The 15,425-nt window shown below is 37.8% G+C and overlaps 1 protein-coding gene across 7 annotated transcripts in view; it reads right to left on the bottom strand.

Annotated features, from left to right (window-relative positions):
• The window catches only part of c4h18orf63 (chromosome 4 C18orf63 homolog), a 34,810-nt gene extending 22,527 nt beyond the window's left edge, over positions 1-12,283 (bottom strand). Inside the window, exons 1-5 of one of the 7 annotated variants that reach the window (XR_010006067.1) lie at positions 10,899-12,282; positions 10,371-10,479; positions 6,554-6,715; positions 5,317-5,395; positions 1,740-1,796 (exon numbers count right to left, since the gene is read on the bottom strand). Coding sequence is in view for 4 of the 7 variants with exons in the window: in XM_062980594.1 (XP_062836664.1) it covers positions 1,740-1,796; positions 5,317-5,395; positions 6,554-6,687 (270 nt within the window). In the remaining 3 variants the exon portion in view is untranslated. Of the gene's footprint in view, positions 1-1,735; positions 5,284-5,316; positions 5,401-6,553; positions 6,716-10,354; positions 10,861-10,898 lie in introns of those variants that run through there. The other 6 variants (XM_062980594.1, XM_062980589.1, XM_062980588.1 and 3 more) reach the window with 6 other exon arrangements.
• Positions 12,284-15,425: the final 3,142 nt, after the last annotated feature.

Below are 15,425 nucleotides of genomic sequence, written 5' to 3'. Positions count from 1 at the left end.
TGTTTGATAGAACTTGTTTGTTCAACCACACCTACAGTATTTATTTTGCCTGGCAGTAAGAATTTCAACAAAGCAGCAGAGAAAATGTATTGGAGGATACCATTGCAATGGATTGGCAGTAAGAAATAGAAAAGTATATTGTAATCTACGTTAAAAGTATGCCTATGGTCCCATAGTTAGTTCAGAAGCATCATCACTATCTTTTTGCAGGCAGAAAGCCAACACCATACAATAGTTCATGTTAAAACAGGAATCAGTTATAAATTCTTTTTAGCAAGATGCATGACAAGGAGTTACATAACTGTTTTTGCCATTGCCTTTGTCCTTTGCAGGCTTTACAGAAATGTTTTCTATGCGGGGGTGGAGGGAGTGATAGTAAACTGGGAATAGAGGAGCTTTCTTTTGTTCCATTATCGACAGATTACTTGTTCAGGTTTAGACTTGCCCCAGGAAGGATGCAGGATCTGTGAAGATGGCCCACCCCAGCAGACCTATGGATCCAGATGGAGTCCTGACTGTTCTTGCAGAGTTTTCTGCTATCTTGGTAAAGCGACCGTGTCAAAGTTCTGGTTGATCTCTGAAACTGGGAAATGACCAAGGTGATGGAGACAATTGTGCTTAAGCATTCCTTCTCATGGAATGGAGCTAAATAAGCTCGCTGATTTTCCAAGAAGATGGCAGCAATGAAAAGGTCATGACAGAGAACAGGCTAACACTACTGCATCTGCACAGAACTGATCTGCATAGCTGTTTCGAAGGGTCAGAGATCTGTTACAATTTGGCTCGAAGGAGAATGTAAACCACTCAATGTCCTGTTGTGAAAAATTTGTTCATCATTTTAAAGTGGCTCCAATCTTTTCTGGAGAGGTGTTCTCAGAGACAGGCGCTGACAGGTTTCCGCTCAGCTCCTTGGCCATTGGTTTACGGAGTCTCTCTGGTTCAGTCTTGTTTCCTATGCTATTTAGCATCTGCATCAGTGGTGCCAAACTTGTGGGCCTCCAAGTGTTTTGGACTTCAACTCCCAAAATTCCTAATCATTGGACAAGCTGGCTAGGACTTCTGGGAATGGAAGGCCCAAACATCTGGAAGGCTACAAGTCTGACACTTCTGATCTACATGAAACAGCTGGGTAGTGGGGAACTCCCTGCTGCCTCTGAAGTGGTTTATGGAGTGTGGGCTTGATCCCACATCAAGGATGCCAGATTGAGTCTGCTTTGCAGGTCTCTGTAGAAACGCTCAGAGGGCCCTTTCAGACAGATATATCTGATCCCAGGTTTTCTGTTTATCCCAGATTATCTGGCAGTGCGGATTCATATAATCCAGTTTAAAGAAGAAAACCTGGGATTGGATCCTGGGATATAGGGCCTACCTGGAATGGCCCTAAGATTCTTCACCTACATAAGCAAGTCTATATCAAGAAAATGATTCCATGACTCAAAACATGAGTCCTGAATGTCCTCCATCATATACAAGACTTCAAAAAGGGGGAAAATATACAGAACATTGCTGCTGTATGAAGAAACCAGATTCAACAGATTTGACCATCTTTTAACAGTACATTTGTGTAGACGAGGCTATAGTTTACACTGAGGATACACCGTAAGAATGCACTCTGCCAACTTGGTTAGGAAAGTCATGCAACCTCACAAACCTACCAGACTGGAATGGCGATCAAAAACAGTCACTACGTTGATAATGGCGTATTTGGTATAAATAAACAATAGTTTTCACTCACTTACTGTAGCTCCATGTTTCTCTATGTAAGCTTGACATTTTCCTGACTTGTAAAAGGATATCTAAAACAAGCAAAGCAAAAAAAAAAATGACATGGAATCTTCCAATAACATACATTCAAATGAAAATAATGTTATGTTTTACGGAGACTAAATTGTAACAGCATCTGTTCGGCTAATCTGCTGCTATTTGATTGGGGCCAGCTAGAAGATCCATTGCTACAGAGGAGATAAGTCCAGTCTGATTTTACTATCCATTCTTAAATAGTTACTCTAACGACGCCTCAGGTAAATCCAGATTGATCTGAAGAAAACTGGAATGATCCAGTTTTCTCTGGATTAATTGGACACCTGCAAAGATCCAGACCTTAAGCTAAAGTCTGGACCTTTGCAGGTACCAGGTCTGTGGGGAATGACTCCTGGGACTGTTTCTGCAGTCCCAGTTGGTCAGTCCCCACAGCCATCCTGGTTCTTCAGGCTCCTGGAGCCCAAAGGAGTGGGATGGTGCAAACTCCCTCCCCACAGACCCCCAATATGATGCATCAGGAGGTAGAGTGGAGGAGGGGAAATGAGAGGCTTGGGGTGGCTGGATGCCCTCCTGGGTCAACTTTTGGATGGCCTGGGATGGCATGTAGCCACCCCCCAAGAAAAAGCCTGGAGTTTGGGGGCAAAATCTCAAAACTGGGTTAAAATAACTCAGTTCCTCCCAAGATTTCTGGCACTGTAGAAGGGCCATTATTTGCATGGGAGTACTGTCAAGAGTCAGACGCCAGTTACAAAACAGAGTTTATTCCGAAGATAAGCCAAAAAATAACATAAACACAGGAAATATCCTTGAAACACTTCACTTATCAGTGTTTCGAGAGTAGATTGGACAATAGTAACTCAAAAACGAGCCACGCTAATTTCCCATGCTGGCATTCAATAAAAAACTAAATAATGCTTCAATTCAGCTTTGGAAAACAAATAGAGTTAATTGCTGGAAAATAAACAAACTAGAAAAGCAGTAAAACTGCTTCCACGGTGCAATTAAGCCGAGAGCCTCAAAGGGATGATGAATAGCCGTCGTCAGAAGAATCCAAGGTCAGGTCAGGAGGCAGCAGAAATTCCAAAAGACAAACCAGTAGTCAGAAACCGGGAGAAGTAGTCAGTCAGAGGGCGAAGACAGAAGCCAGGTCAAATACCAATCCAGAGTCCGAAGAGGGTGCAGTTATCCAAACCAGGTCCACGAAAAGGCACAAAGATGGTATCAGCAGATCCGAATCACAGTCCAAGTCCAGTCTTCACGAAAGCGCAGAGATCCCAATGGCGCCTCATCAACACCTTGCCACATGCAAAGTGCAGTGGCCAAACATTCCCATTTTATTCCCCTTCCTCCTGGGTGACCAAACACTCACACCCAAACACCAGGTGTCCCAAATCTACTCAGAGTCTGAACTCCACACAGCTAGAGCTCGTGGATCTGGAGTACCTAGCAATTCGTCGGAGTCCCAATCATCCTGCCCACACTTAGCCCCATGAACACTTAAAGAACCATCCTCCCTTCTCCAAGCATCCCAATTGGGATCAGCTCCTGCAGAAACCCCAGGTTCAGAAGTATCCATAGACCCCAAATCCCCAGACATCTCCGGTGGCTGTGCCCATTCAGTGCCCGCTTCCCCAGCCACCACCTGTTCCTCAGCATCCATCTCCCCATCTGAATCTTCCTCAGAAGATCCCCCATATAGCTCTCTAAGTCGCTTCCTGCGCAACTCCTCCAGTGAACCCTCATCACGAGGGTTTTTTCTTCCTCTTCGAATTCCATCACCATCAACCATAATCCCCGAAGGCGCAGTCACAACAAGTACTGACGGTAATGAATCTCTGTCACTTCAACATTCAACTCAGAGTTGATGCAAGAGGGGTCAAGAGTGGATATACTATCTCTCTGGAATGGATCCATTGTTTGTTTTGTTTCATGACCAATATCTATTCCTGGAAATGGAACAAACTGTCTTGTCTTCACAGTGCTCCAAAACACATGAAAAGATGGGAGACACTATGTTTATTACAGCATAGTAGTGAAGTCCCTTGTGAGTTTGGGACCTTCCCCGTAGGCAGCTGATACATTTCGTGCTGATAAAAGCCAGAGCCAGTATACTACTGGATAAAACAAAATTCCTTACTGGATGCATGGATTAAGGATTAGATTACCATTATAATTCAAGGTAATTGTATTTATAATTATGTTTAAGATCAAGCATTATTGCTCTATTTTTGAAGAGTAACTGAAATTGACATTTTTACTTGGCTTTGAAAAGATCTAAATGCAATAGCACATGGCATAGTACAAGTCAACACTTGAACTATATGATATACATCTTCCACAATTTAATAAAGTCACACTCCAATAATTACACTACAAAAGGAATGGCACTCTTCTTCATTACATGGCATTACTTCAAGGTTCTCAATGGACTACAGAAAGCCAGTTCTAAACTGTATTGCTTCAGGACATAGAGAAATAGAAGGGAACAAACCAGACTATTGGAATGACAAATAACAGAACCGTGGATATTGACCCAGAAGTATGCTAATACCAACAAATAGCAAGTAAGTAGGATAAAGGTACCATTACACAAATTCTTCTAACATAATTTTGCCAAATTGCCAAGCTGCTCTCCACAAAGCGTCAGATATGAAGAAAAGGGAGTCAAAGGCATTCAAATATGTTCTTCTCCTCTTCCTTGAACTATAGCTTAACCAATTCTGAGATTTTGTCTCCCTCATCACCATTCACACAGACCCTGAAAGTAATCATGAGGAACAGATTTTTCTTCTTTCACAGCGAAGGATAGATGTCATCCACATCATCAGACTACCAAGTTATCATGCTCTCCCTCTTTAAATGCCTCACCAGCACTGTGCTACTTGGTTTCTCTCATTCAGATCTTCTGGAAGCAAGGAGACTCACAGTTAAGAACAGAGGTGAGACAACAGGAAGTGAGAGAAATCTACCCCTGAAAGAGTTATCATTGGGGAAAAGTGTCTCCACTGAAGCTTTATCACCAATCATTGTTTTCATAAGCCATATTTGTCAAAACCTAATGATCACAGAGACAGAAAGTGAGTTAAAATCTTCTGAACAGGGACACAGACAGTAAAATAAACACCATGGGGCTGTTAATCCTTCCCTATACTAATCAAAGCAGAAAGAGAGAAAGAGAGAGAGAGTGAGAGAGAGTGTTACACTTAAAAATGTACCTCTTCTGACTTACATACACATTCCAACTTAAGAACAAATCTACAGAACCAATCTTGTTCGTAACTTGGGGGCTTCCTGCACTATGTTGTCCCATAATAATAGTAAGTTGAAATTGCTCTCCTGTCCATGTCAATAAAGACAATTTTGACTTTCGGGGCTCTCTCCCCATCGTGAGTGATGTTGACCTCCCTTTCTGTCTGGGACTAAAAATTTGTAACAAAATGTGAATACATAACCAATCTGTACTTAACTTTCGTTTATTGGAAAAAAATTGAGCCAAGATATTCAGTGAGGCCACATATTAAACGGAGACTAATATTTTTCCACTGCCATACTGACCGGCATAATGACTGAAATTTCATTCAGTGTTCCAAGAATAGGTGAAACAATGACTTCTTGATGCAGCAATACAAGTTGCCTACAAAAAACATTAAAACCTTGTCATTGATCTTTGTGATTTCATTCTAAGACTACCATCCTAAATATACTTTCTCAAGAGTAAGTCTCAATGAACTGACATCTTGCTATATAGGTGAATATTTTTATTAGATTTAATGAATCACAAACTTCCCACAGCAATATTTATTTATAAGATTTATACATTAATTGTCATTAAATAATTCAAGGTGGACATGTTAATCAAAACATCAAATACACAGTAAGAAAAATATTTAAAATATAAAAGTGTAGCTGGTTCTTAGCAGGCCAGAACACTGAATTTTAATCCCATGTGTTTTATTGCATCCCAGAAGTGAAAAACAGTCAATCAGCCAACACACACACACACACAAATCCAGCATCAGTTATTTTTATTCATAAATAATAATACCTTATTCTGTATTCAAATTCTACTGTCCCAAACACAATAGGAAAAACATTTAGAAGCAAGATGCAACTTTTTTTCTGTTTCAATTAGTTATTTGAATTGAATCTGATAGCTAATGCAAAGATTCCACCAGAAAGCCAAAACATTAATAAATAATGTAGTTAAAGTTTTTGCCTTCACTTTAAATTTTTTCAGGATAGTTTACAAGTTTTCGACAAAGTTGACTCTTTGAAAACATCCATTTGAACTGATGCTTACCGTGTTTGTGTTATTGTGGTATAAATATTTTGCAATGTTGAAAAAGACAGTAAGTTTTAAAATTTAGGATGCTACAATTTAATCAGGCCCATTCACTATTAATTGGATTTCTAAGGCAGGCAGTGACAAATGTCTTGAATCGAACCTATAATAACTCTTGTTGAAATGTGAGTTATTATTAGCACTCTCAAAGGCTTTGTATTGGGAGCAACAGGTTTTAGAAATTGAGCTATAACAACTCCCTAACAATCATGACACATGTTTAAAAGTCTTCAGAATAGGACCAGTTAGTTCTGGGGCTCAGCAAGCACCACCAGTGCAGAATAAATCCTAACCAGTGCTGATTATTTTGAAGTATGTGATCTAACTACAGCAAGCAGCCTTTAATATAAAATTTTGCTGCCAAATATTTTTTTCTTTAAAAAAGGATCTTCTAAGGTCTAAATTGGGGGTGGCTTAATGGCAAAAATATAATAAGCTTATTCTCATTACCTGCACAACTTCCTTTGTGATGCTCTAACCCCAGTTGCATCCAGTTGAGAACTCACTGTAACTTTTACAGCACAGAGGTTTTGTAGCTCAGGTAAACTGATGAAAAACAGGGATTGGCACCTGGCATCACCCATGTTATTTTATTAAGTGTAACAGAGCAACCTGGTATAAAAGGAGGAAAGTGATTAGCAAAGATATAGAGGTATAAGACAAATGCATATCAGAAATATCTATGTTCCTTCTAACCATTTTCTGTAGTAGTGAATTCAGGTGATAGTTTGGATGGAAAAAGAGCCTTGCAAAAATTGCGACAGCAAGCGAGGAACTCTCTAGGTAGGCAGACATAGATATCTTTAAATTAACATTGAATATAAAATACTTTGTGAGTTAGCTATCTACAAAGGTTTCAAATATATAAAATGTTGAGGTGTCAGAAAATGAAAAATCAAACGAACAGGAACTAGATAGATGTAGGGAAGTTACCATTCAGGTACCTAACAGACTAAATATTCTAAAAGATAGACTGGAATTGAGGCAAAGGTGAACAGATGCTTACATGTCGGTGGTATTATGAATCGATTTACTTCAGACATTAGCTATTAGAGATCCTGAACTTATTGTGAGATAGGCTTGAATAGGTACTCTAAATTTATTGCACCACTGACATGGAAGCTTTGATTATGCATGGAGCTCTATAAACTGGCGGCGGGAGGGGGGAGGGGTTAAAACTTGGTCCAATTTTCTCCTAAGACTGATCCAGCGAAAGGTGACTGAAATGATCAAAGGTCTGGAGACCATGCCCTATGAGGAGCAGCTTAAAGAGCTGGTTATGTAAAGCCTGCAGAAGACAACGGCGAGAGGAGACATGGTCGCCATGTTTTAATATTCAAAAAGATGTCATAAGGAAGAAGGAGAAGGCTTGTTATCTGCTTCTCTGGAGACTAGGAATCGGAGCAGTGGGTTGGAATTACAGGAAAGGAACATTGGGAAGAATCTTCTGATCATGAGGTGTTCAACAGTGGAACTCTCTGCCTCGAAATGAGGTGGAGGCTCTTTCTTTGGAGGCTTTTAAACAGAGAATGGATGGCCAGGTCATCTGTCGAGGGTGCTTGGATTGTGCCTTGCCTGCATGGTTCATGTGTTATCTACCAATTCAATGATTCTATGATCCTGCTATATAATGAGCTATATGATGTAGTTGGGTTCAAATGGGTATTTTCTAATTCAGCAAGGGTCAGGCAGTAGCAGTGGGGAAGGTGTCCTTTTGTTCTCTTCAAATTCCCTTCTATCCTAAAGACCTGAACAAGACCATGCAACTCCTTTTGCAAAGTGGGAAAAGCCACAAAAGCAAAAGTACTTCTAGGATGCCTCCATATAGTTGATTCAAATTCAAATAATAAAGTGCTATAAATTCCAAATTCAGTGATAATCAACACGTTGTTTGCTGGGTTGCTGTGAATTTTCTGGGTTGTATGGCCATGTTCCAGAAACATTATCATCCTGACGTTTCACCCACATCTATGGTAGACATCTTCAGAGGTTGTGAGGTCTGTTGGAAACAAGGCAAGTGGGGTTTATATATCTGTGGAATGCCCAGGGTGGGAGAAAGAGGCAAGTTTTGTCTGTTTGAGGTAAGTGTGAAGGCAAGGTTGTGAGAGAATTAAGAATTATTTATAACTCACGCTCTCTTCCCAAAGAGACTCAGCGGTTTGCAAAAATAACGAAAATAGCAAACATTCAATGCCCAAAAACAGATAACAAGTAAACATCAGTCAAAGCAAGGCAAAACATGAAATAAAATAAACTCAATATAACTTATAAACGACCAAAACCGAGGGTGAAACTAAATAAACATAGTAAGTGCCAGGAATCAAACCAATTAAAACACAATAACATTAAAAGCATATTAAAATATATCACATCAGCAGGCTAGGTGAGTATCTGATGAGAAGGTGAGGATGTATATAAAATATATGAAGGATTTTAAAGGTGTGGGAATATATGTACTACAACATTTTTTGCAGTTCTCATTTTTATAATATTCATTTGAAAGAGTAAAATTATGAACAGCACATTTTAAACATGTTTATTTAAAATGGCCAAATATCAAAGAAATGTATGTGTTGTATGTCCAGAACAAGAAAACCTACATTAGGGCTCTTTCTACACTACCATATAATCCAGATTATCAAATCAGATAATCCAATTATCTGCTTTGAACTGGATTTCATGAGTCTACACTGCTATATAATCCAGTTCAAAGTAGTTAATATGGACTATATGACAGTATAAAGGGGGTTTAGGACATTCTATTTGTCTTGCTTTTTTCTTGTTTTAAGGAGATGTATTATTAAAAGTACACCTCGTTCTGAACTGTTTGAGCAGGAGCCCAGTTTTATTTACGATGATTCAGAGGTTCTATTTCATTTGATTGCTCTTTGGATATTATGCAAAAGATTCAGCTTTATGCTAGATGTATATGCACACACATTATATTATAGGGTCAGAGTTGTGGCCCTACATTATGGCTGAGTAAAATGCTTTGCATTCTGCAATAGTTTTACCAGAAATTAGGAGAGGGGAGAGAGAGCTTGGGCCCTTCCACACAACCATACAACCCAGAATATCAAAGCAGAAAATCCCACAATATCTGCTTTGAGGTGGGTTATCTGAATCCACACTGCCATATATTCCATTTCAAAGCAGATAATATGGGATTTTATTCAGTTGTGTGGAAGGGGCCCTTGTATGACTTCTATTGTTCGGAAAACAATTACCCAGACTATACAAATGTAGAAAAGATAGCTTTGGATGATTCATACCAAGTGTGAGATTCTAAGGTCTTATTTCGACAAGTATAAAATTTAAAAAGAAACTTCTACAGGTAGCACAGTATGTTTTCTTTGATTTGGGTTAATTATTGGCTGGCCGATTACACCATCTTAATTTAACTCTGCTCACACAGCAACAATAGCAATCTCTAGATGAAGATAATACAGGAAAGAAAGGAGTTTTATGAGTTACCTGGTGAAAGAAGTAAACAAAAAAAATCAAATTAAATAAACATTTATTTTATTTTGAAGCATAAAGGTTATATTTTGAAGATGTTTATACTATTTCTTCTTATATTTTATTTACTTTATTTTTATTTGTAAAATAAGCTCCCTAGTATGAAGAAAAGTCCGAAAAATATGCTGTTTTCCAGCCAAAATACCATGTTAGCAGAGTATGAACACTCTCGCACCCCTGTATTATTGCTTCACAAGTAAATTTTTTAGATTAAAAGGGGTTTTTTGTGTCTTTAAAGAGAATAATGTTTCTCACAAAAGAGAAGCAATGAGAGAAAGACAGGAAGGAGAATTTATACATCTATCTACACTGTCATAGAATGCAGTTTAACTGAATTGGACTGCATTATATGGCAGTAAAGAATCATATAATGCAGTTAAACTGTATTATATTGGGCATTGTAAATAGTACTTTAGACATGTTTTGAGCAATAGAATTAAATGCCTGAACACTACAGTTCATCTCCACTATAGAGCGGGTGCAGTTTTACACAACATTATCTGCCATGGCTCATAGGAATTTTTACAAATTACAAATCACATAAGGGAGCCATAGCAGCGCTATCAAATGGCTGTAATTCTGCAGTGTGGATGGCCTATAAGTACCTCACAGAACAGTAAACCCAAGAGTGCTGTGTGAAAGTGTTAACAGGACACTGAGAGAATGAGAACAAGCAGAGAGGAAAGATATCAGCAATAATGGAGTTAAAAGGAAAATGGCTTTCAGCATTACTTTCTTCAATTCTCACCCACTCCTCTGCTATATTCCTTTTGAACCTTTATCCCTGTGTTATGTTGAATGGCTGCTTGTCCCTCATTTTCCCGCCTTTTGGAAAACCCTGTGAGAAGAGACAGCTCCTGAGGGAAACAGAGGAGAAGAAGCGAAGCTGAGGGCCCTTCCACACAGTCCTATATCCCAGAATATCAAGGCAGAAAACCCCACAATATCTGCTTTGAACTGGGATATATGGCAGTGTGGACTCTGATAACCCACTTCAAAGCAGATACAATGGGATTTTCTGACTTCATATTCTGGGTTATATAGCTGGATGGAAGGCCCAAAGAGCCCTTCCACACAGCCCTTTATTCCAGGATCTGATCCCAGCTTATCTGCATCAAACTGGAATATATGAGTCCCCACTGCCAGATAATCCAGGATAAACAGATAATCTGGGATCAGATTCTGGGATATAGTGGCAGTGTGGAAGGGCCCCAAGTCCTCCTTTTTTTTGTCTTGGCTGCATAATAAATTTTCTGCTTTCTCATACCAATCATACCTGATCCCAGGAAACCTTAAGAGCTTCTGCAGAGGAGCACAAAATATGTAATGGTGTAATATTATGCCATATTTAATAGCTTTGAATCTTGGGGAGGGAAGCTTTTCCGCCTTGACAAATTCTCTCTCTCTCTCTCTCCCTCCATCTCCCTCTCTCTCTATATATATAGAGTCTCACTTATCCAACGTTCTGGATTATCCAATGTAGTTTTGTAGTCAATTTTTTCAATACATCATGATATTTTGGTGCTAAATTCGTAAATACAGTAATTACTACATAGCATTACTGAGTATTGAACTACTTTTTCTGTCAAATTTGTTGTATAACATGATGTTTTGGTGCTTAATTTGTAAAATCATAACCTAATTTGATGTTTAATAGGCTGTTTAATGGAAGACCTAGAAATTCCTATAGAGCATTTTAATGAAATCTGCAAATAATCAACTCTGTAAATGTGAAAGACCAATTATGTCTCTGCATGTGTGTATAAATAGATACATACTTATATACTTTGTGTATATAAATATCCTCAGAAGATTATGATGAGTGGATCTCTCATCAAAAATCCCAAAATGTTGCATTGTAAATTAGCTGCTGCTGATAAACTGGACGATTTGACCCTATCTAGCCTTTGCACCACTGTCCTTTATCACACCTGATGATCCAAAATTCTTTGAGATCTGGTGTTTGAAGTGTTATATGGTCAAACTTCCTCGAGGGCATTTGCTCTGTGACTGCTATCAGTGAAGGAGCCATCATAAAGTAGACATCCTAATGTTACTCACCACTCAATAAACAGATAAGGAAAATAAATGTCCAAAGCTGACTCCTATGTTATCTATGGAAAGACTGACATAATAAGGCACTGTTCAGACAATTCTGTGGTCCCTAAAACTACCATAAGAAGGATGTTTGAAGAGTTTTTGCTTTTTCAAGAATAAAAGCTAGACAGCAATATACAACAAAACATTAAAAGAGTAAAAACAGAAACAACTTCTTGATACCATCCTGCTATCAAAACAATGAACAATTCAACAAAATATTGGATTGGCTCAGGTGAAGTTCTATGGCTTTTCTTTATGAAGCAAATTCTTCCTGACATTTCCATTCAGCTTCCAGATAGGCTGAGCCACATCATCGTTCCAAAGCCATCTTTATGATCTTTATGATTAAGAAGATTAATCAAGCCTGAAGAGCAATTTGTTTCACTGTGTCTGATGATATGGTATGGACCAATTGTATCCTCCAATTATAGTTGAGCAAGCAGCCATTAGTCGTGGGAATATCTTGCCAAGCCTTATAGCACTACTTCACGATTGCATTTCTGCTTTGTTGTTTCACAAGAGAACACAAGAAATTATTGTTCATGCTTTCAGGCTGTTCTAGTTATTTCTCCTGCTCTTTATGGGACTTTCACAGTGAAAGGGCAGAATAAACAGTGTAAAAACAGAAGGAAAGAGTTGGACAGAGATAGACAGCATGGGGGGAAATAGAAGATTGTCTGCAGACTTATGTCCACTTTCAGGAACAGGATGCACTTAGGTCCGTTTTACTTATCTCTAAGTAATATCTCAAAAGTATGTATACACTTGAATTGTGTGGTTTTCTCATTACCCTCTGATGGTAATTCTAGTGCATGTACAACTAACTTCCTTATTGCTTTTTGTTAGAGAGTAAGTGAAAACTCAAATGTAAACTAAGTTGTACATAATTAAGATTAATTGACTTGCACTGTATATGTACATTATACTTGCATGCATCATTATAGGAATGCGGGTTATTTTTAAAAATGGATAAAATGCTTCTCTCCAGTTAATGCAATAATGAGCTCTTTTCTCCATGTGTTGTGCACTAATTGTATAATATAGATTATTTTAGATTATTGGCACAAAGGTCTAGTTAAGTATTAGTCACATAAATTTTATGCAGTAATTTTTAAACAATAATTCCACTTTTACCTTCAACCACATTAATCATTCACTGCAATTGGCACCATACAAGTAGCTCCAGAAGTAAATATGACAGAGTTCATTCAGGTTTATTCCCAGATAAATGGATTTATGACGCCAGTATCAAGTAGAGATCTTTTCTCTTGCTTGGGAATAATACCCAGGAAACATTCTTACTGTAGAATAAGCAAGTACAGAAAAATGACTTGGTAATTTAATGAAAAAATTAACTAAACTGAATTTACAATGATCAATTGGATTCACATCCAATTTTATTTCTGCTCAACTGACAAATATTTATTATTGCTATGAAGCATAAATTAGATATGCCTATTTAGTTGTATTTCTTCTAAATTAGGCCCTAGAGACAGAGAAATAAAATGTAAATATCTTTATTGGGTTTTCTTTTTTTTAACTGATATTTCCCTTATCCCAACTGGTTGGGACCTGAAGCATTTTTACTTGAATTTTGAAATACCTGATTTGAGCATATACATACCATGTTTCCCCGAAGATAAGACAGTGTCTTATATTAAATTTTGCTCCCAAAAATGCACTAGGTCTTATTTTCAGGTGATGTCTTATTTTTCTGGTAAGCGAGCGAGCAAGTTTAATCTCTCTAAAATATTCATATTTCCTTTTCCATAAAACAGAAAGTGTACTTATTGAAAGTATACTTATAGTATACGTGTTGTTGAACCAACCTGGACACAGCATTTTATTTGAGAACACAGAAATGCTGGAACACTCTAACAACCACTATGTCAGACTACACAGAGAAGCCACTGAAATCCAAAAGCATGTGTACAATTTCAACAGAAAGAGAGAAACCATAAAAAATGAACAAAATCTGTCTAGCAGTGTTAAAAAACCACTCTAAAATCAGGACAGTAAATAAAGAACACTCTGAAAACCAGGGAATTCCAGACATGACACAATCAGGGCCAGCTAACACCTCCCAACAAAGGATTCCTCCAGGCAGGAATCAGCCAAGCCTTAAAGCTGCAAGGCTTTTCAATGCTAATCAAGATAATTACAACATTCACACTTGCCTCAAACAAATAAGAGTTCTTTCTCCCAAACCTTGGCCTTCCACAGATATATAAAGTCCCCTTGTGTAGTTTCCAATATACCTCACAACCTCTGAGGATGCCTGCCATAGATGTGGGTGAAACGTCAGGAGATAATGCTTCTTGAACATGGCCATACAGCCATGAAAACTCACAGCAACCTATTATTATTCAATTGATTAATAGGTGATACTGCAATCTATAAGGCTGTCTAGAATTATGCTCCTCTTCCGAACAGACTGCAAAAGAAAATACATATATATTATAGATAATAAGTTTGAAGTCGAAATAAAGTCAGATCTATTTTACTTTTTGTGTCACCTGATGAACAACTTCAATTTCCTAAAACAACGTCGATATTCTGTGGGATATCCAATGGGAGAACAATCTCATTAAGAAAAAGGTGCATTTCTGGAAAAGTCCATGCCTGGATTCCGGTTTGTCTGATGCCTCATCAGCGGGGGGAAGTCTCTTTCAACCAGTTGTTTCCTTTACAATTTCTCCTATCTGTGATGTCCAGGTGGGAGGTATGCTGCTTATAATATACAATATAATATACAATAATATATAATAATATAATATATTGTATATACATATAATATTGATAATAATATAATGTAATACAATATAAAACTTATAATAATACAATAAGGTAAAGGTTTCCCCTGACGTTAAGTCCAGTCGTGTCCGACTCTGGGGTTGGTGCTCATCTCCATTTCTAAGCCGAAGAGCCGGCGTTGTCCGTAAACACCTCCAAGGTCATGTGGCCAGCATGACTGCATGGAAAGCTGTTACCTTCCCACCGGAGCCGTACCTTATTGATCTACTCACATTTGCATGTTTTCGAACTGCTAGGTTGTCAGAAGTTGGAGCTAACAGCGGGCGCTCACTCCACTCCCTGGATTTGAACCTGGGACCTTTCGGTCTGCAAGTTCAGCAGATCAGCGCTTTAACACCATATTAAATACATAATATTATATGTACTTATAATATTGATAATAATATTATAATAATGTAATACAATATTATACTAATTAATAATATAATATAATATTAATTATATATTATATATTAAATGTAATATTACTAATAATATTGCCATAAAATTATATAGTACAATATAGTAATTTAATTGCTTATATTGTACTATGCTAATAATATATTGTATGTACATTTGATTTGTAAGCTGCTCTGAGTCCCCTTCGGGGTGAGAAGAGCGGCATATAAATGTAGTAAATAAATAAATAAATAAATATTACAGTATGGTGGTATAATGCAATATAGTAATATATAATGCTAATACAGTAGAGTCTCACTTATCCAATCTAAACGGGCTGGCAGAAGCTTGGATAAGCGATTATCTTGGATAATAAGGAGGGATTAAGGAAAAGTCTATTAAACATCAAATTAGGTTATGATTTTACAAATTAAGCACCAAAACTTCATGTTATACAACAAATTTGACAGAAACAGTAGTTCAATACGCAGTAATGTTATGTTGTAATTAC

This window comes from Anolis carolinensis, chromosome 4, assembly GCF_035594765.1.
Source record: "Anolis carolinensis isolate JA03-04 chromosome 4, rAnoCar3.1.pri, whole genome shotgun sequence".
In the NCBI taxonomy this organism is placed as follows: Eukaryota; Metazoa; Chordata; class Lepidosauria; order Squamata; family Dactyloidae; genus Anolis; species Anolis carolinensis.
This window is presented reverse-complemented; position numbering and strand designations above follow the sequence as displayed.